General features: G+C 44.1%; 1 protein-coding gene across 9 annotated transcripts in view; it reads right to left on the bottom strand.

Moving 5' to 3' along the window:
- LOC137532765 (sodium- and chloride-dependent GABA transporter 3) overlaps window positions 1-22,082 on the bottom strand; it is an 843,944-nt gene that overhangs the window by 628,104 nt on the left and 193,758 nt on the right. For 3 of the 9 annotated variants that reach the window (XM_068253631.1, XM_068253624.1, XM_068253632.1), the window contains exons 1-2: window positions 15,333-15,420; window positions 14,513-14,749 (exon numbers count right to left, since the gene is read on the bottom strand). In XM_068253631.1, the coding sequence (XP_068109732.1) occupies window positions 14,513-14,732 (220 nt within the window). In that variant the 5' untranslated portion in view covers window positions 14,733-14,749; window positions 15,333-15,420. Of the gene's footprint in view, window positions 1-14,512; window positions 14,750-15,332; window positions 15,421-22,082 lie in introns of those variants that run through there. The other 6 variants (XM_068253626.1, XM_068253627.1, XM_068253629.1 and 3 more) reach the window with 3 other exon arrangements.

The following is a 22,082-nucleotide window of genomic DNA, read 5'->3' as shown; positions in this document are numbered from 1 at the left end:
TCATAGCCTAGGGTCACAAAAACCTGTTTATTTGGGCAATTTCAATGGTGGCGAGTCTGACGTACATAAATTGCAGCAATGGCCGTTAGCAACGTCTGAATCTCACGAAATGTCTCATGCAGGTAGAAGACATATTGTTAGACTTGGGTTCCAAAGATGGGTTCCCTACATCTCTGCAAACCAAAGTTACAGGGCTCCAAATTTGGTAAAATCCCCCATAGGCTTTCATTGGGCCTCCTATTTACAGTTCCAAAATCTCACATCTTTTCAAAGAACAATTGCTCAGCAGTGGCAAATTTTCTAGCATTGTAGGGACCCTTAGGGGGAACATGACTGGTGAGTTTCGGGCCCCTAGGCCAAAGAGGTCATAGCCTAGGGTCACAAAAACCTGTTTATTTGGGCAATTTCAATGGTAGTTATGCTGACGTACATAAATCTCAGCCATGGCCGTTAGCAACATCTGAATTTCACGAAATGTCTCATGCAGGTAGAAGACATATTGTTAGACTTGGATTCCAAAGATGGGGTCCCTACATCTCTGCAAACCAGAGTTACAGGGGTCCAAAATTGGTAAAATCCCCCATAGGCTTTCATTGCCTCCCTATTTCACTTTCCAAAATCTAACATCTTTTCAAAGGGCAATTGCTCAGCAGTGGCAAATTTTCTAGCATTGTAGGGACCCTTAGGGGGAACATGACTGGTGAGTTTCGGGCCCCTAGGCCAAAGAGGTCATAGCCTAGGGTCACAGAAACCTGTTTATTTGGGCAATTTCAATGGTAGTTATGCTGACGTACATAAATCTCAGCCATGGCCGTTAGCAACGTCTGAATTTCACGAAATGTCTCATGTAGGTAGAAGACATATTGTTAGACTTGGATTCCAAAGATGGGGTCCCTACATCTCTGCAAACCAGAGTTACAGGGCTCCAAAATTGGTAAAATCCCCCATAGGCTTTCATTGCCTCCCTATTTCACTTTCCAAAATCTCACATCTTCTCAAAGGGCAATTGCTCAGCAGTGGCAATTTTTCTAGCATTGTAGGGACCCTTAGGGGGAACATGACTGGTGAGTTTCGGGCCCCTAGGCCAAAGAGGTCATAGCCTAGGGTCACAAAAACCTGTGTATTTGGGCAATTTCAATGGTAGTTATGCTGACGTACATAAATCTCAGCCATGGCCGTTAGCAACGTCTGAATTTCACGAAATGTCTCATGCAGGTAGAAGACATATTGTTAGACTTGGATTCCAAAGATGGGGTCCCTACATCTCTGCAAACCGGAGTTACAGGGCTCCAAAATTGGTAAAATCCCCCATAGGCTTTCATTGGGCCTACTATTTACCGTTCCAAAATCTCACACCATTTCAAAGGGCAATGGCTCAGCAGTGGCAAAACTCACCAGTCATGATCCCCCTAAGAGTCCCTACAATGCTAGAAAATTTGGTATTGCTGAGCCATTGCCCTTTGAAAAGATGTGAGATTTTGGAAAGTGAAATAGGGAGGCAATGAAAGCCTATGGGGGATTTTACCAATTTTGGACCCCTGTAACTCTGGTTTGCAGAGATGTAGGGACCCCATCTTTGGAATCCAAGTCTAACAATATGTCTTCTACCTGCATGGGACATTTCGTGAAATTCAGACGTTGCTAACAGCCATGGCTGAGATTTATGTACGTCAGCATAACTACCATTGAAATTGCCCAAATAAACAGGTTTCTGTGACCCTAGGCTATGACCTCTTTGGCCTAGGGGCCCGAAACTCACCAGTCATGTTCCCCCTAAGGGTCCCTACAATGCTAGAAAATTTGCCACTGCTGAGCAATTGCCCTTTGAAAAGATGTGAGATTTTGGAAAGTGAAATAGGGAGGCAATGAAAGTCTATGGGGGATTTTACCAATTTTGGACCCCTGTAACTCTGGTTTGCAGAGATGTAGGGACCCCATCTTTGGAATCCAAGTCTAACAATATGTCTTCTCCCTGCATGAGACATTTCGTGAAATTCAGACGTTGCTAACGGCCATGGCTGAGATTTATGTACGTCAGCATAACTACCATTGAAATTGCCCAAATAAACAGGTTTTTGTGACCCTAGGCTATGACCTCTTTGGCCTAGGGGCCCGAAACTCACCAGTCATGTTCCCCCTAAGGGTCCCTACAATGCTAGAAAATTTGCCACTGCTGAGCAATTGCCCTTTGAAAAGATGTGAGATTTTGGAACTGTAAATAGGAGGCCCAATGAAAGCCTATGGGGGATTTTACCAAATTTGGAACCCTGTAACTCTGGTTTGCAGAGATGTAGGGAACCCATCTTTGGAGCCCAAGTCTAACAATATGTCTTCTACCTGCATGAGACATTTCGTGAGATTCAGACGTTGCTAACGGCCATTGCTGCGATTTATGTACGTCAGACTCGCCACCATTGAAATTGCCCAAATAAACAGGTTTTTGTGACCCTAGGCTATGACCTCTTCGGCCTAGGACTGCATTGAACGCGACCCACGCATTGTGCGCATTCTGGACAACACCAATGACTGTTTATTGAACCTCTCATCTGTATTACATTTATGACTGCATGGCGACAAAATGCAAATTGCTATCCGCACGCTTCTTGTCCTCATGCAAGGCCTGGGTTGTTGTGTCTCAAAGCGTGGCCTTCTCCTCCTGCGCCACCCTCCTCCTGTTCCATCACGTGTGCTGCTGCTGGGTTAGCGTTACCGGTCCCTTTTCCTGGAACCTCTTATCTGTATTACATTTATGACTGCATGGCGGCAAAATGCATGCTATCCGCACGCTTCTTGTCCTGATGCAAGGCCTGGGTTGTTGTGTCTCAAAGCGTGGCCTTCTCCTCCTGCGCCGCCCTCCTCCTGTTCCATCACGTGTGCTGCTGCTGGGTTAGCGTTGCCGGTCCCTGTTTATGGAACCTCTTATCTTTATTACATTTATGACTGCATGCCGACAAAAAAGCATGTTACCTGTGCAAAGAAAACAGACATTTCCCGCATTTAAAAGACAGTTTTCCCTTTGAAACTTTAAAATCGATTTTCTCAAAAACTATAAGCTCTTTTTGCTAATTTTTTTTCCTCTTGTACCCACTCCCAAGGTGCACATACCCTGTAAATTTGGGGTATGTAGCATGTAAGGAGGCTTTACAAAGCACGAACGTTCGGGTCCCCATTGACTTCCATTATGTTCGGAGTTCGGCTCGAACACCCGAACATCGCGGCCATGTTCGGCCTGTTCGGCCCGAACCCGAACATCTAGATGTTCGCCCAACACTAGTCTTTACGCATGATCCCATTGTTGATAACACTTTGCAATGTGACACAGGAGGGGTCAAGAAAACATTCTTAAGGGCCCGTTTCCACTCGCGCGGAAACCAGGCCAAATCGGCAGAGTTTCCCCGCAGTCAATTCGTACAGGGAAACTGCCATAGGAAATAATGATGGTGCCGGCCAAATCGCTTGCCCTAGCGATTCGGCCGACATTGCCATCAGTTTCCATGCGGGAGGCAGCAAATCCCATAGCCCTGCATGGCATGGCTTCTGGGATTCGTCTGCATAACCGGACCTGGAAGTGCCACCGCGCGTCTCGCAGCCACACGTGGTTACTAGTGGAAACAGGACCTTATATTAACCTCCTTGCCGGTTATCCCGAGCTCAGCGCGGGGTAACCTGCGCATTAGGATTTCTCAGGCCCCGCTGGGCCGATTTGCATAATTTTTTTTTCCTACACGCAGCTAGCACTTTGCTAGCTGCGTGTAGTACACGATCACCGCCGCTCGCCGCCAATTCGCCGCTACCCGCCGCGCCGAGCCACCCCAGACCCCTGCGCAGCCTGGCCAATCAGTGCCAGGCAGCGCTGAGGGGCGGTTCAGGATTCCCTGTGACGTCCCGACGTCCATGACATCGGTGACGTCATCCCGCCCCGTCGCCATGGCGACCGGGGAAGACCTGCAGGAAATCCCGTTCTCAACGAGATTTCCTGCATACTCTGATCGCCGAAGGCGATCGAAGTGGGTGGGGGGATGCCGCCGCTCAGCGGCTATCATGTAGCGAGCCCTGGGCTCGCTACATGATTTAAAAAAAAAAATAATTAAAAAAAAGTGCGGCGCTGCCTCCTTGCCGGATTTTTTAGAACGGCAAGGAGGTTAATGCCATATTCCTTATATAGTACACTCTAGGGAATTCAGAGTCCACATTCTAGGTTATTCAGAAGTTGTGGAACATGCTCTTATCCCTTTGTATAGACCCTTGTCTTGATGTCAAGGATCATCAAAACGTTCATCCCCACATGTAGTGCCCAGTAGAAGGTGGAATTGATACTATGGAAGGATTTATTTTTCTGTTCCTCTTCTGCATACTTTAATTTCTCAGGCTTTTCTTCATTCATCTGTGTAGTTCTTCCTTTTTCTGTAAATCTTCTGTCTTCATGTTTGTACTTTTCTTCTTCTTTTGTTCCTCATTTAATTTCCTAACAGCTTGTCATTTTTATACCGATTAATAGGACTTATCATTTGTAAATTCAAATCAGTCCCAATCAATTTGAATTTAATGCCTAAACACCATATTTCCATTCATTAGTAGAGTTGGGCCGAACCTCCGATTTTAGGTTCGCGAACTGTCGCAAAAGGTTCGGTTTGCAAAAAAGTTCGTGAACCGCAATAGACTTCAATGGGGAGGCGAACTTTCAAAGTTTTAAAACATTCTATCAGCTGGAAAAATGATAGAAAACATGTTTCAAAAGCTCTAATACCTGGAGCAACACCTAATTGAGTGAAATATACATCACTGCTGGAGGACCCACCCTCCCTCCCTCCTCCAAGCAAGGTCCTTTATACCATTTGCCTACCTACACTAATTAGTTATGGGACAGCTGCTACACACTCTGCTAGGGAGATTTTATCCTCCCTCCTCCCTCCTCCCCTTCTACTTATTCCCTCCTCCCTCCTACCGGAGGGAGGAGGGTCTCTTCTGCCAGGGAATTATACTATTTTAAAAACCAGTATACATCATACCATAGCTGGGAATACATACATGAGTATACATCATACCATAGCTGGGGATACATACATGAGTATACATCATACCATAGCTGGGAATCAAACCCAGATCTCACTGTGTGGTGGGCACGTCACCCTAAGCACTGTACCACTACAGAAGTAAGTGAAGCTTGCCTAAAATTTAACATTTATGCTCAATGCAATAGAACCATTAAGTTGCTTAAAGGAGAACTGTAGTGAGAGGTATATGGAGGCTGCCATATTGATTTCCTTTTAAGCTATACCAGTTGCCTGGCAGCCCTGCTGATCTATTTGGCTGCAGTAGTGTGAATCACACCAGAAACAAGCATGCAGCTAATCTTGTCAGATCTTACAAAAATGTCAAACACCAGATCATACCATAGCTGGGAATCGAACCCAGATCTCACTGTGTGGTGGGCACGTCACCCTAAGCACTGTACCACTACAGAAGTAAGTGAAGCTTGCCTAAAATTTAACATTTATGCTCAATGCAATAGAACCATTAGGTTGCTTAAAGGAGAACTGTAGTGAGAGGTATATGGAGGCTGCCATATTGATTTCCTTTTAAGCTATACCAGTTGCCTGGCAGCCCTGCTGATCTATTTGGCTGCAGTAGTGTGAATCACACCAGAAACAAGCATGCAGCTAATCTTGTCAGATCTTACAAAAATGTCAAACACCAGATCATACCATAGCTGGGAATCGAACCCAGATCTCACTGTGTGGTGGGCATGTCACCCTAAGCACTGTACCACTACAGAAATAAGTGAAGCTTGCCTAAAATTTAACATTTATGCTCAATGCAATAGAACCATTAGGTTGCTTAAAGGAGAACTGTAGTGAAAGGTATATGGAGGCTACCATATTGATTTCCTTTTAAGCAATACCAGTTACCTGGCTATCCTGCAGATCCTCTGCCTCCAATACTTTTAGCCCTAGACCCTGAACAAGCATGCAGCAGATCTGGTGTTTGACATTTTTGTAAGATCTGACAAGATTAGCTGCATGCTTGTTTCTGGTGTGATTCACACTACAGTGGCTGGATAGTGTACTGGTTAAGGGCTCTGCCTTTGACATGGGAGACCAGGGTTTGAATCCTGGCTAGGTCAAGTACCTATTCAGTAAGGAGTTCAAGGCAAGACTCCCTAACACTGCAGGGTGGCCTCTTGAGCGCGTCCCTGTGGCTGCAGCTCTTGAGCGCTTTGAGTCTGACAGGAGAAAAGCGCTATACAAATGTTTGGATTATTATTACTGCAGCCAAATAGATCAGCAGGGCTGCCAGGCAACTGGTATAGCTTAAAAGGAAATCAATATGGCAGCCTCCATATACCTCTCACTACAGTTCTCCTTTAAGCAACCTAATGGTTCTATTGCGTTGAGCATAAATGTTAAATTTTAGGCAAGCTTCACTTACTTCTGTAGTGGTACAGTGCTTAGGGTGACGTGCCCACCACACAGTGAGATCTGGGTTCGATTCCCAGCTATGGTATGATCTGGTGTTTGACATTTTTGTAAGATCTGACAAGATTAGCTGCATGCTTGTTTCTGGTGTGATTCACACTACTGCAGCCAAATAGATCAGCAGGGCTGCCAGGCAACTGGTATAGCGTAAAAGGAAATCAATATGGCAGCCTCCATATACCTCTCACTACAGTTCTCCTTTAAGCAACCTAATGGTTCTATTGCGTTGAGCATAAATGTTAAATTTTAGGCAAGCTTCACTTACTACTGTAGTGGTACAGTGCTTAGGGTGACGTGCCCACCACACAGTGAGATCTGGGTTCGATTCCCGGCTATGGTATGATGTATACTGGTTTTTAAAATAGTATAATTCCCTGGCAGAAGAGACCCTCCTCCCTCCGGTAGGAGGGAGGATGGAATAGGTAGAAGGGTAGAAGGGTAGAAGGGGGAGGTGGGAGGAGGGAGGCCAATTAAAATCTCCCTAGCATAGTGTGTAGCAGCTGTCCCATAACTAATTAGTGTAGGCAGACAACTGAGTCAAATGGTATAAAAGGACCTAGCTTGAAGGGAGGGTGGGTGGGGTCTTTAGCACTGAAAGCAGTGTGTTTCACAATAACATGTCTGCTGACAGTAAAATGGAGGCGAAAATTTTTGCTCAATACAGCTTTATGGGGCGAATCGAACTTCCGCAAAAGTTCGCCTGGAACCGTTCGCCGGCGAACCGTTCGGCCCAACTCTATTCATTAGTGGGAGGTAGGTAAAACAAGAGCCAGAGAAGAAGAACAAAGATGAAGGCAGATAACAAAATATTTACATAGGAAGAAAGAATTACAAAAAGAAGAATACAGAAGAAATTACAGAAGAAAATAGAAGTATATAAACGCATCACAACAGAAGAAAAAAATACAAATCAGGAGAAACAAGTATCCAGTAGTGCAGTCATTACATGATAAAAACTTTTATGGTAAATAGATAAGGGGTCATAGATGGGTTAAACCCTTTTATCTTTTTATGTCTTTACTTGGGGTCAGAAAGGTAGATATCTGAGATTGTCTTATTAACCTCCCCGGGCGGTAATCCCGAGTGTAGCTCGGGCTAACTGCCGGGAACTCAATGCAGAGGCTAGCGCGCAGCGGGCACTTTTACTCACCTCCCAGGGGATCCAGACATTGGTAGCCATTCTCCTTCCTGTCCTCTGAGGCTCTGAATCACTCTGGTAAGATTGTCATCATCGATCACACTACAGAGTTACAGTGCCACCCGGAGGGCGGAGGTAAAATTGCAGTGCTGGACCCCAGGGAGGTAAGTGACAGCAGGGCCTGCTGCAGAGACTCTGGGGGCATGATTTTTTTCCTGATTTTAATGTCGAAAACATTTTAAAAACACCTCAAAAAGTCTCTATTTATGAACTAGTAGACTTAAAGAGACTCTGTAACATTAAAAATCTCCCCTGGGGGGTACTCACCTCGGGTGGGGGAAGCCTCCGGATCCTAATGAGGCTTCCCACGCCGTCCTCTGTCCCACGGGGGTCTCGCCGCAGCCCTCCGAACAGCCGGCGACTGTGCCGACTGTCAGTTCAATATTTACCTTTGCTGGCTCCAGCGGAGGCGCTGTGGCGACTTTCTGCACGGAAATAGACGGAAATACCCGATCTCCGTCGGGTCCGCTCTACTGCGCAGGCGCCGGAAACTTGCGCCTGCGCAGTAGAGCAGACCCGACGGTGATCGGGTATTTCCGCCTACTTCGGCGCCGAGAGGCATCAGAGCGCCTGCGCAGGAGCCAGGAAGGTAAATATTGCGTCACAGCTGTACGGAGGGCTACAGCGAGACCCCCCGAGGGACGCAGGACGGCGTGGGAAGCCTCATTAGGATCCTGAGGCTTCCCCCACCCGAGGTGAGTACCCCCCAGGGGCCGTTTTGTCGTTACAGTTCCTCTTTAAGTCCGCTTAAAAACAGGCTCTAGGTCTCTCTCTCTCTCATTGCCGCCACCGCCGCATGTCAGTGTGCATGCTAATCCGTCTGCCTGCGCACCGGCCTAGTTCCCTTGCCCCATCCTCCAGTACCAACGGCTGTCCATGTGCCACAAGCGCAGTAGCGCAAACCCACGGACACAGGGACAGCAGTGTACACAGGGACAGTTACGGTAGGTTTTATTGTATAGGATGATCTAGTAGATGCAGCAGAAAGCAATGTTGCTATTTTTGCAGATGATACAAAATTGTACAGAATCATCAACTCACAGGAAGATAGTGACATATTGCAACAGGATCTGGATTGGATGGCTATATGGGCACATAAATGGCAGCTAAAAGTCAATGTTGAAAAATGTAAAGCCATGCATTTTGTCATGCCAATGGTCTAGTACCATACAAAATAAACAGGATACAGATGAGGACAAGACGTTAAATAATCGTATTCAACGCCAAGCCGCTGCAGCTAAAGCTAATAAAATGTTGGGATGCATTAAAATGGAAATAAAAACTCGAGATGCTAACATAATATTGTTCCTGTTTAACTCTCTAGTAAGGCCACATCTAGAATGTGGAGTTCAGTTCTGGTCATCAGATTACAGGAAAGATATTGCAGTTTTAGAGCAGGTGTAGAGACGAGCAACAAAATTGATACGAGAGATGGAAGGTCTCATTTACTAAGAAAGGTTAGATAAACTGGGTTTATTTAGTCTGGAGAAAAGACAACTTAGAGGGGATCTAATTAACATGTATAAATACATCAAAGGGCAATATAAAAGCTTGGTGGATGAGCTTTTTGTCCCTAGGCTTTCACAAATGACTAGAGGACATGATGTGCGCATGGAGGAAAAATGTTTTAGACATTTATTTAGGAAAGGGTTCTTTACAGTAAGAGTGATGTGGTATGCATTGCCACAGAAAGTAGTTATGGCAAATTCTATATCTGACTTTAAAGGGGGCTTAGATGCTTTCCTTGTGTTGAAAGATAACCATAGCAGTACTAGAACAGAGACGCCAGCAGGATAAAAGCGGATACAAACTTTTAAATTTGCTGGGAGGAAGTGGTGGACTTACCTCCATAAAGCAGACACGAAAGACTGTCTGAATAGTAGCAATCACATTTATTAAATAGTACCCCAAAAAAGTGCAACGCGTTTTGCAGGCCCAGCCCGCTTCATCAGGCTACACCTGCTATTGCCGAAATTCAGTTTTGTCCGAAAACGCTTTGCACTTTTTTGGGGTACTATTTAATAAATGTGATTGCTACTGTTCAGACAGTCTTTCGTGTCTGCTTTATGGAGGTAAGTCCACCACTTCCTCCCAGCAAATTTTAAAGTTTTTATCCGCTTTTATCCTGCTGGCGCCTCTGTTCTTCTACTGCTATATCGTGTCCACCCCTGGTCTACCCATATTTCTGATCTACAGAGAGTGACTTATTATCCCTGAGGACAGGTCTAATCTCCTCACTTGCCTATACAGTGGTTGCCTTTGTGGTAACCCATGTTTGTGAGTATAATTTTCTCACGATAACCTTTACTTCATTTATGCTTAACATACTACAGTATATTGGCCTCTCGGTTTCTCTACACTTTATGAAAGACAACCATGGCTATAATTACTAGGTAATGCCCAGTGGTGTTGATCCAGAGATTGTATCTGATTGCCATCTGGAGTCAGGAAGGATTTTTTTCCCTTTTGGGGCTAATTGGACCATGCCTTGTGAGGGTTTTTCGCCTTTCTCTGGATCAACAGGGATATATGAGGGAGCAGGCTGGTGTATTTTCTGGTTGAACTCGATGGACATATGTATGTAAAATCCAGAAATAATCATACCGCCTGGGAAGTTAAAGTGCATAAGTTGCTCATACTGCTGCTTACACCAACTGTTGGGCAGCAGAGGTAGGAAAAACCCCTTTTACTTAACATCAGGAGGCCAAGAGTGTTTTGCAAAAGAGGTAGGACTCCCTACTTTGTAAATGGCATCAGGATTAGTTTCAACATAGACAACGTTAAAATGGAGAATCCTAAGAAGGATTTACTCTTTTTTTACTATAGAAAAATCATTAAATCAAAATGTGCACAGTGCAATACATATGTTATGTAAGTAGAGCAAGTCTAACCTACTTATATATGTGTTTTGTTTTTTTCTGAGATAGTATGGCTGACAGCGTCTCTTTAAGGCACGCTCCACGGGTGACCAGGATCACTAGGGATCCTTGCCCAAAGACTCCTTACTGTTTTGTGTTCTGGCTTGAGCCCCTGTCAAAAGGCTCAAATACTATATCAAATCCCACGTTAAAGGCAACAGTCTTACCAGTATATTATCCAATAATCAGTTAAGATAGCCATACACTGGTCGATTTGCCATCAGATTCGACCAAGTGACAGATCCCTATCTGATCGAATCTAATCAGAGAGACATCGTATGGCTACCTTTACTGCAAACAGATTGTGAACCGATTTCAGCCTGAAACCGTTCACAATCTGTTGTGGTGGCGGTGGTGCTGCCGCCGCTCCCCCCGCCATGCCCTCATACATTACCTGCTCCGCCGGCGCGACTCCAGTCCCCAGGTCACCGCTGCTCCATCTACGCTCTGGTCTCCGGCCCCGGCATGCTTTACTTCTTCCTGCCCGGCAGGAAGTTTAAACAGTAGAGCACCCTCTACTGTTTAAACTTCCTGCCGGGCAGGAGGAACTGAAGCATGCCGGAGACCAGCGCAGACACGGAGCAGCGGTGACCGGGCGTAGACGTGCCGGCGGAGCAGGTAATGTATGAGGCTCTATTGCGTCGGTCGTCGGGTACTCGAACGCCGCTAGCGACGCGCTCCCTACCCGCGGGCGATCAACGCTAATTTTCCACACGGAGCGATCGACGGGATCGGACGAAAAGGATCGAAATTCGGCGTGTAGGGCGAACGATTGGCAGCAGATTCGATCCCAGTGATCGAATCTGCTGTCGAAACGGCGGCGAATCGGGCCAGTGTATGGCCACCTTTAGTAATAATTTGGGGAGAGTCACATTTTTTTTTTAATTTATATTTTATTACAAAAATTTACAGGCAGCAGATTGATGGCCCATAGCATTGCATTGGATCTAATGATCTAATAATGCATTTAGATTGATTTCCAATAGAATTCCAATAGATTTCATTCTGAAATATATTAGAAATCTGTTTCTAGTGTGTGGCACACATCAGATAGATTCCTGTCAGATTCGACTTGAAATGCATCTTACAGAAATCTATCTGATGGTCGAATCTGCTGCAAATCTGTAAGTGTATGGCCATCTTTAGAATACCACACAAACAGATAGTATTTATCTACCTATCTGTCTAACTTGAGAGATGACCTGGATAGATCACTGAACCTTACAGAATAAAAACATAGAGCCTAATATAGTGTAGTATGCCAGTAAGAAAGTCATGCACAGTATAACATAGGTGATAATACTCACAAACTTGGGGTGCATAAAAGGCAATCACTTATCAACTCAGGGAGGTGGTCATGCTCCAACAAAAGAAACAGTTATGGATACCAACAAACCAAAAAGCCCCCCAACATATGTGGAGATTCACAAACTAGTCAAGGCACACCCAAAATAACAGTAAAATAATTCAAAACAGTTCAAAAATAGGTGAATGTTGGCTTACTTTTGCAGAAGTACCAACCATTAATGTAATAAGGAGGGTTATTTTTTGTTACTACTTTATTGGTTGGAACTTCTGTGGAGGTAAGGCAACACTTCCATCCTTTTTAAAATTATTTGCAATTATTTTGTTAGTTTGGTTGCCTTTTGTCTAGTTTGTGTCTGGCTGTCTAACTATTGTTACTTATAATATGATTTATACATTACAACTCCGTAAATTTAAGGCACCCGGTGACATTAACATGTGATAATGCTGATAGTAAAATATCTGTAATTTTACCAATATTCTAGTACCCCTGATTCCCTATAGAACAATATCGGTAATTATACCGATATTCTACTATCCCCCAATATAACCACCCTAGTCTCACAATAACTCCTCCCCTATCTAAGCCTAACGCTAACTTTGTCCTGCCTACTTGTAACACTATCCTCCCTCCTTATCTATGCACCCTGACCTATATAACCTGGCTCCCCCACTGCTCCATGGATATACTGGTGCCTAACTTATCCTTCAGAGCTTTGCTCTCCCATCACTCCTCCGATAACCGAAAACCTTTTGTTGTTCTTTCAGTGCTCCTCTGATAACCTGGCATCTAACATACCCCCAGACGCTCAGCTAATCTGTTAACAATCCCCTTTTGCTCTTCTGATAACCAATTTCCTATAACCAATCCTCCAATGCTCTTCTGATAACCTATTGCCTATTACTTAAAGAGGAACTCCAGTGAAAATAATGTAATAAAAAAAAGTGCTTCATTTTTTCAATAATTATATATAAATGATTTAGTTAGTGTTTGCTTATTGTAAAATCTTTTAAATCCCTTATTTACATTCTGACATTTTTACTGTTGGCAGGTGATGTAGCTGCTGCATGCTTTTTTGGCAGTTGGAAACAGCTGTAAACAGCTATTTCTCACAATGCAACAAGGTTTACAGACAGGAAACTGCCAGGAGTACCACAGTCCTCTGAGTTTCTTGTGAGAGGGGTTTCACCACAATATCAGTCATACAGCGCCCCCTGATGGTCTGTTTGTGAAAAGGAATAGATTTCTCATGTAAAAGGGGTTATCAGCTATTGATTGGGCTAAAGTTCAATTCTTGGTCGGAGTTTCTCTTTAATGTATGCCCTTGCCCATGGCTATATTATAGACAATTGCCTATTACCAGATTATCCAATGCTCCTCCTCCCGCCATTGACTTCAATACAATTTTGCCCCAAAACCTGCCAGGAAATTTGCTAAAAAATGTGAAAGGCAAATGTTAAGAGTGAAATACGCTGAAATTTTGTAAAAAAAAGTTTGTTCAGCAAAAACAGTCCAATTCTCTGTGAGCTAAAAATGTTGCCTGCTCATCCTCGTTGCCATTGCCAGCAGATGGATACGGGTTGATAGAGAGGAAGAGATTGGCCAGTTTTAACAATCTTACTGGATCTCAACTACCTATAGTACTTAAGTTAGTATTCCTGTTTGTGGCACTCTCAGACCACATCATGCCCTGAGGATGCTTAAATGTTGCACCTGCCTTTGCATATTACAATCAAATTAAGAGCAGACGCAAATATGACGCTTATGCTAGAATGTGAGAACTTGCATCAATAAAATGCCTCTGTGAATGGAGAAGTTAAGTAATATCAGTTTATATAAGTATTCTTTTTTTTGTAGTTCATAAAAGGAAGTACGCTAGGGATATAAATTACATACAAGACAATTTACAAGTTGTGCATTATCTGTATTCCATTGTTTGTTAGCTTTCCATAGTTTGCTTTCATTATTGTAAAGTGCCACAGAGGAAGTATATATATATATATATATATATGAAGCATAAGCCATACACATGTAAGCATTATATGCACATGGCATATGGAGGTCCTAATCTAAGTATCTCAATCAGTAGCTAGTTGGAAGGTGAGGTGTTTGATTCTTGGCCTGTTGGCATCACCCCCATTAAAAGATAAGCAGCAATGTTTTTCCATGACTAGTGTAGGACTCACCAGATGGGAGGCTACTGTGGCATAATCTGTGAGCTTGAGCACATTTACTAATGATGTAAAGCCTGACCAAGAGCCCTTGTTACAATTTTTCAGTTGTGTACTGCTGCGTGCGTGCGTGCATGCGTGTGTGCGTGCGTGCGTGCGTGTGTGTGTGTGTGTGTGTGTGTATCCTGAATGAATAATCCATGTATTAAATTACAAGATAACCATTGCTTTGTTTGCATGGGCTGTTGGCTTCCTGCATAAAAATAACAATACTTATTATTCCTAGTTTACATATTAATGCCTTGATAATGGTTGGACTGGGCCGATATTTAAATTCAATGCACTGATAATGTTTTCTAAAAATAAAAATGATGATGAAGAAAAAACTAAAACCAAGAACTGTCCAGCACCTGACTGTTTAGCCAAATGGGATTTCACCTTACCTCCTCCATTCTTGTAACAAAGGTAAGGAAATCTCCAGACATTTCCAAGCCCGATTATCTCCCCTGCCACAGACAGCACAAATTCCACCTTGTTGTTCCAATGGCCCCTTTCTTTGACTTTCTTGTCATTACTGTGGACCACAGTGGAACTTGAAGCCTCAGCATCCAGGGCATCCTCAGGTTTGCCATTAATTATAGGGATAGTCTTTTCAGCTGTCATGATTGTTGCTCAACCTGCTGATGAGAAAACATGTTTACAATCTGATTGCTGTGACAACCTGCGCTTGCAAACTGCAAACCTTAGGTGTCTTAAAAATAATTAAATATTTAAAATGACAAAGTAAATATAAATTCTCTTTCAAGGCTACTACTATGCCTGCTAGCTAATTAATGATGAATCTACTCAAAGAGTTTTTGGCTGTTTGGCAGCAATGATATAATATTGATTTAAAAGCATGCATCATATCCATTGTAAAATGTGTCATTTCTGATTTTGTTGTTGTTGCTGGTGGTGAGATTCACCCTGACAATGTATTTGGTTGTGCTGTGCTGTTGCATGTCTCACAGGCACAAGTTTATAGAATAATTGCTATGTTATGTTATGCATGCCTCTTCGTACAACACAAGACGTCACCATGCCCAAGCTGTATCCCTCTCACCCTGAGCATGTTTCAGGCTACTAAAATGTGCCTGTGTTTATAGATTTTCTATGCTGCTGTTACGCTATTCAAGATGCAAGGATCAGGTTAATGAAATGCTGGTCTACAGCTAATCTCACTGGCACATTAGAGCAAAATAGTACATGTTATAGCAGACTTACCTCAGTGTTTTTTCAGTGTGAAGATAATAGTGGACAGTAACAATGATGTTCCTGTTGCTGTTACCCATAAAATGGATAATTTGCAAATGTTCTGTATTTTCAGGAGTGATCTGATAGCAGCCTCCTCCTGTTCACTCCCCCTCCTCTTCCTCCCCCCTTTTCCAGACTATCCATCTTACTCTGTCGCTCTCTTATCTGGGGATTGCATCTAAGGTGCTCAATTGTTAAACACACCAAGACACCTTTTTTATTTTCACATTGGCTTTATATTTTTGTATGTTGGAGCAATAATTCATTATTTACATTTTAAAACAGCACATGTTCAGTATTCAGTGTGGAAGGAAAAAGCGTTGGACTCCATTTACTTTTACCTCTGCTACGTTTTGTTTGGATATTGCTTTCCCTAATGTTAGTTTCATATAATGTATGCATTCGAAAGGATGGCCAACACACGAACTGTGCCTGTAGGCTAAAATAAATATTTATTATTCATTCTATCCTTTTAAAATCAATAAACACTCATTGATCAGTAGGATTGTCTGTTGTGATGCTGCACTTAGCAGGATTTTAATGCATACTAAATATGTAGTTGTATATGGGTCGCTATGTAGTAATTTCATTCTCATTGTTTGCAGTTGGTAACCTATGGGTACATTTTTCACCAATCTAAAATAGCTGAAACAATGAATGAATTTCATTAATATTTTATTAAATAATCCTGATTGTATAGAGAGTTCATAAAGGTGGATTTAGTGGGACACAAGCTAAGCACGGCATTGTCAGAGAAATGTTAACATAACAGCTGAAATACTGAGTAGTGTTGGTGTTTGAATTTGGGAGATTTAATTCAGAAACCCAAATTCTCCTGCACATCACACTTCAGCACCCGAAGAACAGGACAGAGTCACAGGACGTTCGCTTACTTGTGGTTTATGCCATACTTTGGGTGACTCTGATGCCACAGGCTTGGAAGGAGGAAGCAATAGAGTAGCATGAACCGCAAGTAAGAGAAAGCCCCGTGACACTGTCCACTTCTTTGGGTGCTGGTGTGCGGGAGAATTTGGGTTTTCTCAGTTCATCCTCACGGAATTGAACACCAATGTTAATACTAATACTGAGCAACCAACACCAGTACATTTCTAACCAGAGTAAAATGCTGAGTAATAATCTGAAAATTCTACCAGGTTTTTGACTAGTCCATCTCCTCAAGGGGGATTCTCTGTATTTACTTTATTCTTTGAAAAAGCACTCGCTGGAAAGGATCTATACAAAGATGATTGCCATCACCTCTATTTGCTTGCACACTATTTGGGAAGATGGACTGAACAATAGTGGTGCTCTTAATGGGTCAATTACATGTATGTGAAATTTTGCACAATTATTCACAATTACGCTATGTATATTTGCGATTACGTTACATACAGCAAACTATGCACGTGAATTGTAATTACACCTGTAGTTACGCAATTCCACGTAATTCGCATACATATGCAAAAAAAAATTGCAATGATCAGCCAGTATAGTGCGCATGCACGGCTATTAGTTCAATATTAACCATTTCAGCCCGCGGGGATTTTTCACCTTATGCATTGGAGCAATTTTCACCTCCCATTCATTCGCTAATAACTTTATCACTACTTATCACAATTTATTGATCTATATCTTGTTTTTTCCGCCACTAATTGGGCTTTCTGTGGGTGGTACATTTTGCTAAGAGCCACTTTACTGTAAATGCATTACAGGATTAATAAGGAAAAAATAGAAAAAATCCATTATTTCTCAGTTTTCGGCCATTACAGCTTTAAGATAATCCATGCTACCATAATTAAAACCTATGTATTTTATTTGCCCGTATGTCTCGGTTATTATACCATTTAAATTCTGTCTCTATCACAATGTATGGCGCCAATATTTTATTTGGAAATAAAGGTGCATTGTTTCCATTTTGCGCCCATCACTATTTACAAGCTTATAATTTAAAACACCTTCATTTTTGGTTTCCCTCCTTGTACTTCTCGCTAAGCAGAAGTACAAGGGGGATGCGGAAATTTGTCCGGGCAGAAGAGCCGAAGCCTCACGGATGATCGCTTTGCTTTTTCTGCGGGGGAAAGGGATCGGTGATCGGGAACCATGCTCCCTTTCACTGATCCCAGGGCTACCGGGGGACACCGCAGGGACACGGGGGCGCGCAGGAGTGCGCAGGAGCGGGAGAGCGCAGCTGAGCAGCCGCCCGGATGTGAGCTTCACGTTTGGGCGGCTGAAATGGTTAAATGTGAAAAATACGTTTGTATGTGACAGGAAATTTGCATTGATCAGCCAGTATACTGCTCATGCATGGCTATTATTTAAATATTCAATGCGAAAAATGTGCTCGTATACAAAGCAAATTCACATTGATCAACCAGTATACTGCAGATGTATGGCTGCTATTTAAATATTCAATGTTAAAATGAGTTCATTTGCGGAAAAGTGGTTGCAACTGAAATTAAACATATTTACACTTACAAGTGTAATTACGGATAGCGATTATGTTTACATGCAAAAATTGTACGCGCAATCTGCAAATTTTGCATTACGATGCGTAATGGGGAATGATGCGCGATTAAGCATAATTAGGCATAATCTCTGTCCATCACTACATTTTTTAATAATGTGAACATTTGCCTAGTATAACAGTTCTCAAGAAGTTCTGTGAGGTATAAGAAAGTTCAAGTAAAGAAACTCTTTATTATTATTATTATTATTATTATTTAAATGCAGTATAACTTGAAAGGGTGGGAATTGTGGAGGAGTGGAGAAAGGGGAGTGGGCTTTAGAAAAGGATCTGCAAATTATGTAGTTGGTGCAGGTTTGCTCCTTACATTTAAAATGAAGAATGTATTTTCAAACATGGAGTATAGTTCACTGCTGGGAAAATGGCTAAGATCATACAAGGGCTTTCATTGCTTACTTTGTCCTGTCAAATTAAGTTCTTCCCCAAAACCAAAACACTGTATGTCTAACAAGATCTGAAGATCTTTCTTTGACATCCAAACAGATTATGGAGCAACCATCCGCACAGCAATGAACTGGATCTGTGACTCTCAGTCTTAAATATCACTGGCAGGAATAACTGTATTGTGACTTTTCTTTGTGTTTTATGCTAGTCTTGAAAACGTGACCTGTGTGTGAATTCTTTGCACATGTGACATTAAGCCCCTAGAGGTTCTTGTCTGCCTTTTTCACATACCCTGCGGAGTGATCTAAAAATCCTGAAACCTAGGACAGGCAGATCTCTATATTATGGCCACCCGATTTAGCTAAAGGATAGACCCTTCTCTGATCAAATTCAGAGAGGGATCTAACACTGCCACACACTGCAGATATATTTTTTAACAGATTTTAAAGTTAAATCTATTGACAATTTTACAGGACCCCCCCCAAACTTATATTGCTCCCCCAGGGAGATCGTGTAGAGTACTGACAACAGAGCACACCAGTGGTGCTCAAATACCCCTTTTCAAAATTCGAGTTTGGTCGAATTCGAATAGTAAATTATTCGAGGTCAGTCGAATATTCGAGTCGAATAAATTTTACTATTCGATTCGACCTCGGACTTCAAGCTCACTATTCGAGTCGGTATTCGAGCTCATTATTCGAGCTGACTATTCGAATTGGCCTTAAATAGCTTCCTACACTTGTTTTGAGGGTGAATGATGCAAGAAACATCTTTTTTTCCAAGTAACAACAGCAAGTGATTATGTGGGGATGTTCCTTTAAAAAAAAAAGGTGAAAAGAGAAGTTGTGTCCAGAATTTTGTTCAGTACTGTATATACTTCTTCTTCTTCTTCTTCTTTATCTTCTATATCTTCTTCTTCTTCTTCTATATCTTCTTCTTCTATATCTTCTTCTTCTATATCTTCTTCTATATCTTCTTCTTCTTCTTTTATATTGTCTTCTTCTTCTTCTTCATCTTCTTCATCTTCTTCATCATCATCTTCTTCTTCTTCATCTTCTTTTTCTTAATCTTCTTCTTCTTCATCTTCTTCTTCTTCTTCATCTTCTTCATCTTCTTCTTCATCTTCTTCATCTTCTTCTTCATCTTCTTCATCTTCTTCATCTTCTTCTTCATCTTCTTCATCTTCTTCATCTTATTCTTCTTCATCTTCTTCTTCTTCTCCTTCTTCATCTTCTTCTTCTTCATCTTCTTCTTCTTCATCTTCTTCTTCATCTTCTTCATCTTCTTCTTCATCTTCTTCATCTTCTTCTTCATCTTCTTCATCTTCTTCATCTTCTTCTTCTTCATCTTCATCTTCTTCTTCTTCTCCTCCTTCTTCATCTTCTTCTTCTTCTTCTTCATCTTCTTCTTCTTCATCTTCTTCATCTTCTTCTATATTGTCTTCTTCTTCACTTATTTCTCTTTTCAATTTTTTTTTAAAGAAATGCAGCTATTTTTGAGCGTAACAAATAGCTGGTGGCGCACGCATGTTGGAAGCGCCATTGTATGTGCTCCCTGGCAGTGGAAACACACAGACAGCAGGAGGTAAATTCAGCAGCAGGAGGAGGAGGATGAGTGTGTGGCAGCAGGCAGTCAATGAGGCAGGCAGCGTGACATAATAGCCCTGGTACCTAGCGGTGATACCAGGGCTGTAAATAAACACAGCAGGCAGGAGGTCCCAGACAGCGGTCGTGCAGCCCACATCGTGTCCAATACACAACTGGGACAACACAGTTTTCAACCCGGGCACCTCAGAAAAATTAAACCTTTTTTTTAATGGTTTTTTGGTTTTGTTTGTAAAACAAATTACACAGATATATAGCTATTGTTTGACGTAATAGCTGGTGGCAGAGTGGCAGCAGAAGGTAAATCTGTGTACCCTGGCAGTGGGAAACACAGACAGACAGCAGAAGGGCAGTACACAGCAGCCCACTGTAGGTGTAAAATGGGTGGCTGCAGGCGACGTAATAGTCAAAGTGAACCAGGCTGGCTTAGTGAGCAGGAGCCAGGAGGTGGTAAAGGGTGGTAAGGCACATTAACGATGGTTCTTAGCCAGTTCATGTCCCCCTCTCGCCGACAACAGGGGCCAGGAACTCGCCTTCCACCCACGCCTGGTTCATCTTGAGAAACGTCAGTCTGTCCACAGACTTGTGAGACAGACGTGAGCGTTTCTCGGTGACCACACCACCAGCTGCACTGAAGCAGCGCTCGGACAGCACGCTGGAAGGGGGGCAGGACAGCACTTCCAGGGCGTACTGCGCCAGCTCGCTCCAGATCTCCAGGCGCTTGACCCAATACTCCATGGGATCAACAGGGGCATCGCTGTCAAGCCCGCTGTAGGACCCCATGTAGTCAGCCACCATGCGGGTCAGGCGCTGGCTGTGACCGGAGGAGGATGCTGCTGCATGCACCTCCTCTCTAGTCACTGCTGCCGGAGCCTCTACAGTCCTGTAGAGCTCGTGGCTGAGAGACAGCAGGTCTGTGGGGCGCTTGCTGCTGGATGCAGGCACCTGCTGCTGCCTCTGTGCTGGCTGCTGGACAGTGGGGGTGGAAGGCTGGGGGAAGGCTTCCTCCAAGCGCTCAACAAGGGCCTGCTGCAAGCTCCTTATTTGTTGCGCTGGGTCTCCTCCTGCAGGCGGCAGGAACTGGCTCAACTTCCCCTTGAGGCGTGGGTCCAACATCATGCTGATCCAGATGTCCTCCCTCTGCTTCATCTGGATCACCCTGGGGTCCCTGCGCAGGCACGTCAGCATGTGCGCTGCCATTGGGAAGAGGCGGGCCACGTCTGCTGGCACATCGACGGCAGTGCTGCTGTCCTCATCCTCCTCCTCTGCCTCCTCAGCCTCATCCTCTCTCCACCCCCGCACCAACTCAGCTGCACTGTGCTGCTCCCCCTCATCAGCAGCAAGGTCAGGGACCTCCACCAAGTCCTCCTCCTCCTCCCCCTCAGAGGTGGACTGTGCAGCTGCTTGCCGCTCCTGCTAGTCCAAGGCTGCCGCTCCCTGTTCCAGCAAAGCATCGAGGGCCCTGTTCAGCAGACAAACCAGGGGCACCCACTCGCAGACCGTAGCATGGTCCCTGCTCACCATGTTAGTGGCCTGCAGAAAGGGAGCCAGCACTAAGCACACCTGCTGCATGTGCCTCCAGTCATCATCGGGGACGATGGACGGGATGTTGCTGGTCTTGTCCCTTCTCTGAGCGGCGGAAACAGTGGCCAGGGCAAGGTACTGGTTGACAGCGTGCTTCTGTTCAACCAGACGCTCCAACATCGCCAGGGTGGAGTTCCAGCGAGTCGGAACGTCAAGGATCAGCCGATGGCGTGGCAGATCCAGCTCCTTTTGCACGTCTTCCAGGCACGCACAGGCTGCAGCCGAGCGCCGGAAGTGACGCACAACGTTCCTTGCCGTTTCCAGCAGTTCGCCCATCCCCTGGTAGGTGCGCAAGAACTTCTGCACCACCAGGTTCAGCATGTGGGCAAGACAGGGGATGTGGGTCAGGTTTCCCCTGTCTATTGCGGCAACCAGATTGGCCCCATTGTCGGCCACCACCTCTCCGACTCTGCGGCCTCTGGGGGTCAGCCAAATCCTCTCCTGCTCCTGGAGTTTGGCCAACACATGGGTTGCCGTCAGCTTGGTCTTCCCAAGGCTGACCAAGTGCAGCAGCGGGGGGTTTGGCCAGGTGTGCCGGAGGATGGCAGAGGATCGGAGGAACCTGCTGCAGTTCCCCTGACCCTGCGGGGTGGCACCACCCACTGTGTTGCTGCTGCTGCTGTG

This window comes from Hyperolius riggenbachi, chromosome 9, assembly GCF_040937935.1.
Source record: "Hyperolius riggenbachi isolate aHypRig1 chromosome 9, aHypRig1.pri, whole genome shotgun sequence".
NCBI classification, from domain to species: Eukaryota; Metazoa; Chordata; class Amphibia; order Anura; family Hyperoliidae; genus Hyperolius; species Hyperolius riggenbachi.
The sequence above is the reverse complement of the archived record's forward strand: the minus strand, read 5'-3'. Positions and strand labels throughout refer to the sequence as shown.